Genomic DNA, 12,948 nt, shown 5'->3' with positions numbered 1-12,948 from the left:
GGATTGGTTTCTTGTGAGGTTTCTCCCTCTGGCTTGTAAATGACCAGTTTCTCTCTGTCTCTTCACAGGGTCTTCTCTTGTGCACGTCTGTCCTAACGTGCTTTTTAAAGAATATTTGTCAGATTGGATTGAGAGCCACTCTCAAAGGCCTCCTTTTAACTTAATGACCTCTTTTCCAACCCCATTTCCAAATAGAGTCACATTCTGATGTACTAGAATGAAGGCTTGCAGCTTAAGAATTTTAGTGGACACAGCTTAACACCTAAGGGTCACTAATCCTAGAACATTAGAGAAATGTTTTTTGATTATCTGCTGGTGGCTAGATTGAGCATCATCTTTTTGCTTCTGATCTTTGATTTCAATACTTTCTTAGTCCTTTTAAGTCATCCCAGCCCTAGGCTTTGCTTATTGATTACGAATACTCAGATTACCATCTTAATTTGCTCATGGATTAGACCTTTCATCCATGCTGTGATAATTCTGTGTTTCTATTGCTGTAATTCAAGTCTCTTTTCACATTTATTTTTCAATTTCCTTTATTTGTCCCTCTATAGTCCCTGGGCCTTCTAAATTCAGGTCCATTCAGTGTTTTCTGTACTAGCCAAAAACTGGAACTACCCAAATGTCCATCAAAAGTTAAATGGATATATTGTGGTATATTCGGATGATGGAATACCATACAACAATGAGAACAGAACTATCACTACTTACTCCATGGATGAATACAGACATAACATGGCACCATTTTAAGTCAACAGAGTTCATGATCTTGGCAGTCACAGTTCATAGTCAATTAATATGTATTGGGTACTCACTATGTGCCAGGCATTGTAGAAAATGTTTTCATATATACTATGTCATTTTAATTCTCACAAATTTGCGAAGTAGACAGTATTTCAATCTTATTTGCAGAAGGTAAAATATTCATTTTAATTCTCACAAATTTGCGAAGTAGACAGTATTTCAATCCTATTTGCAGAAGGTAAAATGGAGGCTTAGGATAATTTACAAAATGCAGAACTGGGATGGAAACTCCTGTCGTGACTCCAGTCCTAGGGTGAGAGCCAACAGGCCACATGACCATTTTTCTTTCTCCTGGAAGATACACTGGATGCATTAGTTGATAATCACCTTGACCACATCTGGCTACGCTGTGGCTCACAGCACCAAGGTTTCTCTCTCCTTTTTCTTATCTATTCACAAGATGAAAGAGAATATGCATCCGCTTTCAAGGAACACAGAGGCATTCAGGGGAAACAGCCCACACATTGCCAGTGACCCCCAGAGGAATATCAGGACAAGCTGAGTCCAATCCATAATTTTAGTATAGGAATTCCCAAAGCCTCAGTTTTTCTCTTGGAGCTGTTTCAGAGACATTAACCAAATGGAATACCTTACCTGCAGAGCTTCTTGGCTAGTAGCTTATGAATTTGGCCTAATTTCTATATTATGCATTTCCTAAGTTATATCAACAAAACTGGGGCATTTGGTGACTGGGAACAAGCTGATAAAAGCATTTGCACCTGCCAGAAAATTAGGAAAGCCACAAAGAGGACTACTGAACCATCAGTCTCCAAGGCCACAATTCTGGCTCATCCATTAGTAATAGAATTCGCCTGAAATATTCATAGAGGGGGTGAACTCCAGTTCAACAGTGAATGGCCCTCTTCTAGGATGAAATCAGATACAGTGTAACTCTACCTTATAACATCTGGATAAACCTGTCTCAGATTCAATAATTTGGTAAGGGTATATTTAACACATGATGATTCAACTGTTTCTAAAAAGGAGGGAATTCAATGTCTTTGCCCTGAGATAATGACCTTCAACATTTAAAGGCCTCCAATGTGGTAAGATAATAAAATTCTTTCTTGTGATTTGTTCTTTGATTTAGTATGTATATTTTATTTACTAAAGGCAAAAAATGGGAGAATAAATTTAATTATCAATAAGTAAAACAGTTTCAGGGGTAAACTACATTAATTCAAGGGAAGTTTTTCATCATCTTGACTATTTTTTTTACCTATACAGATTCTTATTCATTATATTTGCTTTGAAATATTTTCTAATTATAGAAAACATAGAAACTAAAAAATTATAAAAATTAAGGAACCAACTTTTTATATGTGGTGGAGGACCACATATGTGTGGGAGGACCCCGGTTTCTTTATAAGATCTAGTAGCCTACACCTGCATGGCTACCTGTATACACTAGAAACCAGGCCTCAAGGTCTCTTCCCTGTCTCCCTATCCAAGAAGTCACACACATCTCACCTCCTGCTATGCCCCAAATACTATTGAACCAGCATAGTTTCAGCAACTACCTATGCAGGTGATAAGTGATCCTCATACTTCACGTTCTCTCAAGTGCCATGACATCCATTTATCTGTGCTTGTTCTGGAGGGGGAGGGGATTTTTTTGAAAAGAAAAAGAAAGTAATCTTAAGGACTTTGTATTTTCAGTCATTTTCCTTTTTTCTTAAAACTAACCTTTAAAGTAAATGGGCTTTTGGATTTGTTGTTGATGTTGTTGTTGTTTGCAAATTGTCTATTTGACAAGGAATTGAAAATAATAACAACAACCCTTTAACTTGAATTACATTTGGGGGATACGTATTTCAGATAGTCATCAAAGGCCTCCCAAAATATAACAAATTTGAGATTTGTCTCACACACAAAAAAATACATTTCATTGTACTTTTACTGCTTAATTATCCAGTATGTATTCTTTATGACATCCTCAATATAAGGCCAATGTCAAAAGCAGAAAAATGTTTAAGTCAGTCCATGCTAAGCAGAAAGAGTTGCTTGCAGGTATACATCAGGGAGCTCACCCTTAAGATAAAATAACTCACAAGTAATTCAGAGCCACACTAATCAGAGGAAACCTAGAAGTAAAACTTCACTGATTCAGAGCTGGTCATAGGCGGAGGAGGACTGAGTACTCTTGCCTTAACCATCTGTGATGAAAATCAGGGTAAATAATCTTTGGATGACAGTGTGATTGAAGTAGACCAGAATGTTTAAACTTCTCCAAAGAACAAACAAATGGTGAATTATTTATAGACAAATGGATCTTGTTAATTAAAAAAAAAGTCTTATCTGTCCTTTCAAGAAAATTTTAAGCACCTTTACCCGACATCACTATATTAATTTTAATGAATTTCCATTTATATGCTTGAAACTATTTCAATTCCTTAACCATCTAATTAAAACTTTTTATCTCATTCAGAGTCACCGTCTGTCAAAGTTGCCCATAATATGTGATTTCAAAATCTTGAATAATTTGAGAAAGATACCCAGTATACATATATTTGTTGCATACCTGAGTACCTGTTATGTGCCTGTGGAGACCTACACCAAATAATGCAATATCATTCATAAGTAAAAAACAAAATATTTGCTCTCACAAGACAGTGTCATTGGTGAGACATAGATGAAAACATTTTACATAAAAAACAGATTATAATAAGCCCCCAGGGAGGAGCTTAAGCTACATACACAGCTAGGGAATTTGGGATACTGGACAGTTCTGCTCCTCAAGTGACCAACTATGCCATCAGGGAAAAAAATGGCAAGAAGTGCTTTGGAACCAATTGGTGACTCTGGCCATTGAAGATATATATATATATACACACACACATATACACATAAATATGCATATATGTATATATATATTTATGTATATATACATTTATATAGATAGATTTTTTAAATAAAGGAAGAGAGAAGTTGGCTGAAATTCCTCAGAAGTGCTTCTGGATAGTCAATCAAGAGAGAATGAGATACTGACACCTGTTTTCTGTTTTCTGGAGGCGTTTATGTTCTAAGAGTAATGATACTATACTCAGGGGCTTTCTGCCTTGTCCCTAAATGCTCTGAATTTTTTTTATAGAGGAATGGCCCGTGAAGGCAAAAATTCACAGAGCCCATGAAAGTCATATTTTCACCCAGCACCAAGAATTCAGACCAAGGAAAGTAAATCTGTACAGGTAGCCTTGAAATTCCAGTGGTTTTTATGGGTGAAGGCTTATTGTCAAACACCGTAGAAATTGTTATCCGTCTATTTCTGCCATCTGCTCTCCACCCTACCCATCTATAGTCCTTCCAGAAGGGCAAAAAAAAAAAAAAAAAGTGCCAATTAACACATAACACAAACCGAAGGCACAGAAGTTGTATAATAGAAGATAATTAGAGTAACTCCTCACTGATCTCAGAAGACTTCCCATAGAAGTTTATGGCTTGAAGAAGTATACACCAGGGTCACCTGGGCCTGAAAAATACAAAGCTGGATGGAGGGGATAAAGACACAGTAAGGGAGAAATAGATGGTGAATGGGGAGCCCACCTCTTAAATTCCTCTTAAATTTATTTGCCATTATTGCAAATAAATAGTCACCAATTTGTTTGCTGTGACTTGACTATTCTTATTAGGGAATAGGAAATCACATTATTTCCAGCCACAGATCACTGAACCCATGGGGAATTTATTATGAGTTGTGAAATTCACATTTGAATCTCTGATTAAAAGAATAGAATTCTGTCCATGCTTCCCAGTTATTTACAACTAGATGGCACTTCCTTCAAGATGTTTAGAAAGAAGAACCAATATGCCCAGATGTAGTTCTATTTCTACCACTTTAAAAATGAACAAAACACTCTGTCCGGGTTGGGGGTGAGTTAAGATAGAGCCAGCACGTGCTGAACCCTACTCTATGTTGGAAAAAATCTACAGAAGCACACCGAACTGGGAAAGGACACCAACAGGTAGGCAGAAGCCACTGGAAAACATTACCTGACCTTTTCCATGTTGGGAGTTTAAAGAGAGCTTGACACTTATCATGACATTCACCTTCTCAAGTGAAATAATGTTAGCCTGTCTCTGCACATGTGCATGAGAAAAGCCATTAGAACTGCTAGTCTTTTCATGGCCAGTTTCATGCAGGTGCTTAAGTTCAGGGAGCTGATTTGTGAGACCTATAATTTTTAGCATATGTGAAACTGAATATTTCATTTCAAAGTGTTTCTAAAATTATGTAGATATATTTTGTATTCATTTACATGTATTATATGTATATGAAGAAATATATGCAATAGATTTATACTTATAAGCTTGAAGGTATTATGTCTATCCTTAAAACATTCATCCTAAAAATACTAGTTAACTTCCAACATTGTAAAAATAAAATATAAAACTTTGGAAAAATGCATGAAAAAATAAGAGATACTATTTTTATTTTTCCTATTTCTATTTTTACTCAATTTTTGGCAACAATATGTTCTTGTTTTTGATTATTATAATCAGAACAAGAGAAAGACTGTTTTTAAAATCCATATACTAGTTTTAGGTAAGCAAACTTATTTAATATTATAGTCATTTACTTTCTTCCTATTTTAATATTTTTTTCATTTCTTTTGCTTAATATCTCCAATAAATAGAGTCTCGATTGTTGTTGATAGATAATATTCATAATTTTTAAATTACAAACGCCATGGTAGTGATAATAGAATTGGCAACTTGGAAATTGATTACAAATGAACTGTAACTGTGGAATTGCATTCTTTAAGTATTTCATGCACCCCAAATAGAACTCATACAATCTTTGTAAAGATGGCATAGTGGCATTTAGTTCCTGTTTAGCAAGAATTAGATGAAGCTAGAGCTTATTAAGCCTGTTAAGGTCCATAAAGTAAAAAATTTGAATACATGAAATGCTTAGATTCGTTTTCTGTGAAGAGAAAAAGAAACAGAAGCATTTTGTTAGGAATGTGATCCTGAGTGAAATTGTGGATGGTTGATTTTTCCAGAATAGAGGAGAAAAACACATCTCAATATTGATCATCATCTGAGGGTGCTGGAGCTATAACTCATTGGTAGAGCACTCACCTAGTGTGCTGGGGGGCCCCGGGTTCCAATCCCCATCATCAAAAAACATATTTTTTTCTTATAGCCATAACCAGTATAAGTGATTATACTGAGAAATTAGTGCCACCTGTACTTTAATATCAAAAACAATAATATTCATGACAGTCAGTGGAGAACATGAGGGAGAGCTCTCCAGCCTCCTTCAACCAGATGAACAAATAGCACCCATGTGGTAGAGAAGGAAGCAGGCAGGCCTGGGAGGCCAGTCTGGAATCTCCTCCTGCCTCCATCACAGACTTTTTTTGGGGGGTGGGGGGGAGCCTTAGCCAAACCACACAAGCATTGAGCTTCAATGTCCTCAGCTATCTGTGGAAGATACTATCTACCTCAGAATTACCAAGAGATCAAACAAGTGAAATTACGTCAGACGTCTAACAGAATGCCCAGCACATGGTAGCATCTCAAAATAGTTTAATTCCCTTCTCTGTGAGACAGGACTGCAGCCAACACCAGTTCATCTAAAGACATCTGGTGGCTCCACAGCCTGGTATGCAGCCTGAACAGATCCTATGACATCCAGTATGTTGTAATCTGTATCTTCTGTTGCACATTAACAAAAAGAAAACAAGTGGGTCAAAATTTGGATTTTTTAATAAATAATATCACTTGCTATATTCCTTTCATTGCATTCATTTTTGCCTGTTTTTATAATAGGAAAAAACAAGACTATTCTTAATAGTTATTCATTAGAAAGGCTATCATTTTGATTCATTGGTGAAGAAACAAATGCTAAGAGAAACAGAGAAATAGCAAAGAATTTTCAACAGCTAAGCATCATGAAAAATGCTAATATTGTTTCCCCTTATGCTAATATTGTTTTCTAAACAGTCAAAAATATCTCAAGAAATTCAACCCAAAAGTGGGAAGATGTGATTTTCACATGCTATTGGAAAAGAAGTAGGCTGAAATAATCACTAGAGGATGTCACCAAGTGGTAAACAACTTCTGAAGTTTCATGATTCTTTTCTGTTCTTTCCAAGAATGATCTAGAGGCATACAATCCTAATGTGATCTTAAGTATATAAGCCCCTTATATGGATTGGGTGTGTTTCCAGTGATAATAGATCAATATTGAACCTTTCATACAGCTTTATTTAGAAAATTGGGTTTGAAGACTGAATAATTATGTATATATACTTCTTTTAATTTTAAGCCACTGACTTCAAAAAAGAAAAAAAATGGTATGGTCATATTAGAAAAAAATGACAGACTCAGTCCTGCAGAGTTGCTGATAAGCAAATTATAATAGTTTCATGAATTGCTGAATCAATTATCAGCCACATTCTGAATTCTAGAAGTATTATCCCACAAGATAAATGGAGAAATCAAAAATAACCACAACCTGATGTTACAATAGCAGGTGGAGATGGTGCTAGGATGCAGGAGAGATCTTGTTGATATGTGTCTTCCCTTGAGTTGGCAGTGCCTTAGACACTGTATCTGGAGCCATGGAGATGTCATTGTGGCGGACCTTCCCTTTCTGATCTCAAGGCTGTATCACACTAGTGAGGCTCGTGGGATATATCTCAAAAGCCAAAAGGCTGTACAGAAAAAGTTGCTAGCAGGCACTAACATGGGTGTCATGACTCTTTTCAGGTAGTAGGTGTAACCTTGAAGAAAAAGTGGCACTGTCTTCAAAAAAGTGACCTGACCCTGGCTTTGGTGGGTTTTTTCTGCAAGAAATAAAAAGCACCGCATGTGTTTATTATACATCCTTTCTAGCTGACCACTGCTTTGTTCTAGAGTTCAGCATGAAAGGACTAATTTTTGTTTTGTTTTTGTTTTTGTTTTAGTGAAATGGCATGTCCGTTGCTAATTTTAGCTATTATAGTTGCATATGTAAAAAAGTATCTCTATATAGTGTATGGATTGGTAGCATTTCAAATAAATGGTGTATTGAAAAATTGAAATTTTTTGAGATGCTTATCAATTGACATTTTTTTCTTAGCCCAAGAAAAGAGTCTGAATTATTATTTCTTAGAATTATATCTTGTAATATCAGATTTGTTCTTTTAAGTATAGTAGGAATTTAAATATAAATATAAGCATGCCACTTTTTTATTGCTATATTATGAGAACTTCCTGGAGCATGGAAAGACTTCCTCACATGTGATTTTGCTCTTTTGAAAAAAAAAACTGAAAAAATATTTGTTATAAACCACATTTAGTATGTAAAATGAGTGTAGCTTATAAAGGTATACTAATCTTATAGGGTATAATGTTTTAACCAGATAATTTTTATATTTGAAAAAAATGTTTTAACATTCATAGTACCATAATAAATCTTTTCCCAGAATTATTTACACCTCTATTTTAGAAAATTCACATTGCCTCATTAAAGAAGAAACCTACAATCAGTATGCACCCTAATTTGCTATACAATAAATCATTATGATTCCCTTTATTTTCCCAGAAATCAGATATTCTAAGGATTGTTAGCCATATAACATTTTCAGAACACATATGAAAATTGCTACTGATGTATCTGCTAAATAAAATCTCTAGCATTTGATATTCCATCTTATCATTCAGTAATGCTAAAGTCAAAATAAAGCAAAGAAACAAACTTATAGCATTGTAAACAAACGCACACATTTGAGGTCTATTAACTGCAAAAAAAAAAAAAAAGAAAGAAAAAAGAAATTCTCTTTGTTCTCATAATAAAAGCTGCTCCCGGCTACAGTTTAGAAAGTTAGAAAGTCAATGCCTGACAAAAGGGATACTGCTGTGCTCCCCAGAATGTACCTTCCTTCCAAGTACTTAAAGCCCTTGGGAAGCTCAAGATAATTATGTCATTCTGCTCTTTTTCATTGCATAGAAACTATCCAGGTTTATCAGGCTCTGAAGTTAATATTGACCCCTGTTTTTAATTCTCTTTCCAGATGACACATCACCATCTATTTGTTTTTATTTCTTTGCCTATGGTATCTCTGTATGTTACATTTGTATTTTTTAAGTAGATTTACAATACAGCTGTACCTATGTGTTCTTAAATGAGTTTCTCTAGTGAGGCTCTGCCCAGTGACCTGAGAAAATGCAAGTTTTTTTGTTTTCAAAATATTTAAAAATTATTTAATTTTTACATAGTATGTTTCTAATGGGGTCAAGAAGGTGTTCTGTTTTGTTTCCATTATGTCACATTTACTCTCAAAAATTTCATAATCTGGTAAATTCAAGACAGCAAGAGCCAGCATACCCTACCACATACATGAGATAAGTAGAAAATAATAGACAGATACAGGTAGATGTAGATAGATTAGTGCTTTAATCACCTATTCCTTCTGAATTTATAGGGTTCTCCAAATGAAAGATATTTCTAAAATTCTACTAAAATTCCTCCACCTCAAAAACATTGAAAATTGCAAAAAGAAAAAAATATATTTTTTTCACCAAGTTCATATTATCTCCATCAAACAAGATGGGTAAATTTATGGTATGTCAAGTCACTGAAAGTTTTAGAGATTTTTGTCTACTCTTTTTATGCCCAATTCACTTAAAAAAAAAAAAAAGACTCCAAAGACCAATTAGCAAAAGTCCTCTGTGAGAATAAGATCCTCATCCTAATCCCTATCCCAAATTCCTATCACTCAAAATATTCAAGGGTCATAGAGTCATAATTTTAAATGAACATAATAGGCAAGCCATAGTGTTTTAAAATTGATATTATAAAAATACATTCATATCATGTTAATTGCCTTTCATATATTATACATATAAAATACTATGTTAAAATTAAATATAATATGCCAGTTGTAAAGGTGAAAAAGTAGCTAACTAAAAGTTCACAAACCATCTTTTTTCAGATTTTGTGTGTTTTCTCCTCAGCCAAAAGCTTCAAGATGCACTGGCAGCAGCCTATCTCTTCAATTTATGTTGGATTGCTCTTTAAACATTAGAATATCTTGTAATAAATAATAAGTTAAAGATTTCTCCTGACACAAGTCATTGTTGATTTCACTGTTGTAGGGAAAAGGCTCTAGGGCGGCAGATAAGGCTGTTGCCATGGTGATGAAGGAGATACCGAGGGAGGAGTCTGCTGAAGAAAAGCCCCTCCTTACTATGACATCACAGGTGGGCAGACCCATAGGGCTCCTGTAGGAAGCTGACATATGTCAATATATCAGACAATGTGATCACTAACTAGAGAAAAGAAAAAAAAATTAACTCTTGAACCAATTTTTTAAAAGGACAGTTTCAATGAAACAACTGTACAATATAAATGAAAATCAAAATTGCTTTAAAAATTTAGTTATTTATTCATGGATATTAATTTTCAACTTTAGTTTAAAAAATGGATATGCAAGTAAAACATGTTGCTTCTTTAAAAGGAGTCTTGTGAATCACTTTGGGAAAGAAATAATTAAGATAACAGTACATTTGAACAACCAAAAAAAAATCAAATTCCTATGAATAAATACAGTTATATTGTATACATATGTCAGTTTACCAGTAGAATACCTAAATTTTCTTAAATGTTAAATATATTTATGTTGTGACTATGCATACTACATATTTGTCTATACATATTTATGTGGATACCTAATTTACAGGAATGAGCCGGAAGTCCCTGAGTCCCCATGCAGAAAATGGCATTTGTGACCCTTCTTATACTTAGTGATCTTGACAACAAAAAAATACCTTCTCTATTATAAGCACATGAGGGCCATTTTCAGCATTTATTATAACAAGTATAGAAAAAAAGTTTGCATTTGTATGCAAAAACACACTGAGACAGTGAATCCTGTATGTGCTCAGGGACTTTTGAAACACCCTGTAAAATCTACATAAATATGTATAATATACTCATCACCACTCTGTGGAACTACCAGTTTTAAATTCTTAAATGAAAAAATATTTTTACTTGCATTTATCTTATAATTTAGATTAGATTGTTATTTTAAACATTTCATTTTTTCCATAATGCAATAGTAAATGCAGTGATTCAGTTACGATTATATGCACATGCCTAGAATTAGAAAAATGTCCATTTACAGTCCGCATGAAAGGCATTTATATCAAAAGCTAAATTATAGCAACTTATTTTTAGAATATCAGCAGATCTTATCTCCAGCTGCTGCCAACATGTGTGGTTTTATTTTATTCTAAGTACTATGTTGTAAGTAACAAAAATTATAACATAGAACATTGAAATTGAATAATTTTTAAAGTTATTAAAGATTCCCAGGACTTTGGGATAAATTTTAGATTCTCAGGGATTTTTTTTAATTCACAAAGAAGAGATTCTTCTTCCCAGTGACACATAATAGTAATTGAAATGAAATTTGCTTCATATTTACCAAGTTCTCCATTCTTAATTTATATAGTAGAGCATATACAGTTTTACACTGATCTCCCACCTATGAGAAACAGACCTCTGTGAATCCCATATCCAAAATATTCAGTCCATAGTTTCTCAGGCGAATAATTGGGGAGTGAGAATTATCTGGAGGTTTTAGTGAATAGCAGAGCCATGCACATCTAGGTACCAATGTTGGTACAACAAGGCTACCACATGTCATCTCAGGACATCACAATTTAAGACAGGCTCCCATCCTCAAACTATTTTGCTATGTATTTTCAAGAAATCATTTCCAAATATTTAAGATTGCTATTATAATCTAGGCTTGAATTTAAAATTTAATGTAAAATAATATCTTGGATTTTTAACTTAGAAATCATGATTCTTACCATCCTGTCATAATCAGAATACTTGTGTGTACCAAGTTCCTTCTTTAATCCCTGTCTAATGTTGCATTAACTGTTTCTAAGATACTAGTTACAGTTTTTCTGCATGAAGATTACATAATGCTTTCTTGGATGCATCATATTCTTGTTGCATACTGGCCAGTTTATGAATCAGCAAATGGAGAATTCTGATTCATAAAATTTAATGCACCTGTTGTGTTGATGATTTTACGGAATTAATTCAGTGACAGCTGTGATACAATTATTTCTCAGTCAAATGCAGTTTTATTAGTTGATATACTTGTTCCACTATACACAAGTGGCTTCTTCCCTGCCATGCGCCAGTGGCGTGCACAAATCCAAAAGAAGCAGAATGATCTGAAAAAGTGAGTACTTCCCATGGCAACCACAGCATTCAGTGCGTGTACCATACCACCTTCTTACTCGTTACCCTGTGTGAATGTGCCAGTGTCTCAACATGTTTGTCCCAGTGTCTCCTGTAAAGCCCTTGATGACATAGTGCTACATTCTGCTGAATACATCGACCCATTCCATCACTGGTATGTCGATACCAATCTCTCACGTCATAGATTCCAGATATGTTCAATGCTAACGGCTACTCTTTCAATACCGTCTTTGGGACAAGTACTATTTCATAATAGATAAAAGAAAAAGTAAGTCCCTGAAACACTGACCGCCTTGCCTTGTTTAATAACGTCACTCAACAGATTGTAAGTGTACAATAGTCCTATATTCCAACATTTTTTAAGTGATGGAATTCTCGTGGTATGTTCCACAACTTGAACAGAGATTTAGCTAAACATACTCCAGTGAAGCCATCCATAGTACATTGAACAAACTGAAGAGAAAAGTAGAGTTGGCCAGATGATCAGAACTTAGAAAGTGCTGACTCCTTGAGATTTGCCCTTTTTTGCTTAATGTCATTATTAATTCTGAATTAACAAACAAGCTCAAGGTCATGCTGTCCTGGATTGACACTAACAGTATGTAAACAAGTGTGCATCGATGAAAGTTTTGTAGAGGAAAGCCAGAATCACCCAGTCTGTGTGGGAAAAGCCTCTTTAGGTTGGTACTGTCCAATACCTTAGCTGCTAGTCACACATAGGCACTGGGCACTTCCAGCTTCTCAAAATTGAGATACGCTATAAGAATAGAATGGACAGATTTTGAAGACCTGATTCAAAAAAAATGTGTGCAAACTACTGCTTTAATAATTTTCATATTGGCCACATGTTAAAATGATAGTATTTTTTGGTCATATTGGGTCAAAAAATATATTATTAATTTCACTTGGGTTTTTTCACTTTTTAAAAATGG

General features: G+C 34.5%; 1 protein-coding gene across 11 annotated transcripts in view; it reads left to right on the top strand.

The window, feature by feature from the left end:
• Window positions 1-12,948, top strand: part of PEX5L (peroxisomal biogenesis factor 5 like) — a 218,077-nt gene that overhangs the window by 118,689 nt on the left and 86,440 nt on the right. For 6 of the 11 annotated variants that reach the window (XM_081301244.1, XM_081301241.1, XM_081301243.1 and 3 more), the window contains one exon: window positions 9,892-9,996. The exons of the other annotated variants lie outside the window; for them this stretch is intronic. In XM_081301244.1, coding sequence (XP_081157370.1) covers window positions 9,892-9,996 — 105 coding nt within the window. The remainder of the gene's footprint in view (window positions 1-9,891; window positions 9,997-12,948) is intronic. 11 annotated transcript variants of the gene reach the window in all.

This window comes from Spermophilus citellus (genome assembly GCF_964194105.1).
Source record: "Spermophilus citellus genome assembly, chromosome: 7".
Taxonomy (NCBI): domain Eukaryota; kingdom Metazoa; phylum Chordata; class Mammalia; order Rodentia; family Sciuridae; genus Spermophilus; species Spermophilus citellus.
Note: the sequence above shows the minus strand (reverse complement) of the source record. Positions and strands in the feature narration are given on the sequence as shown.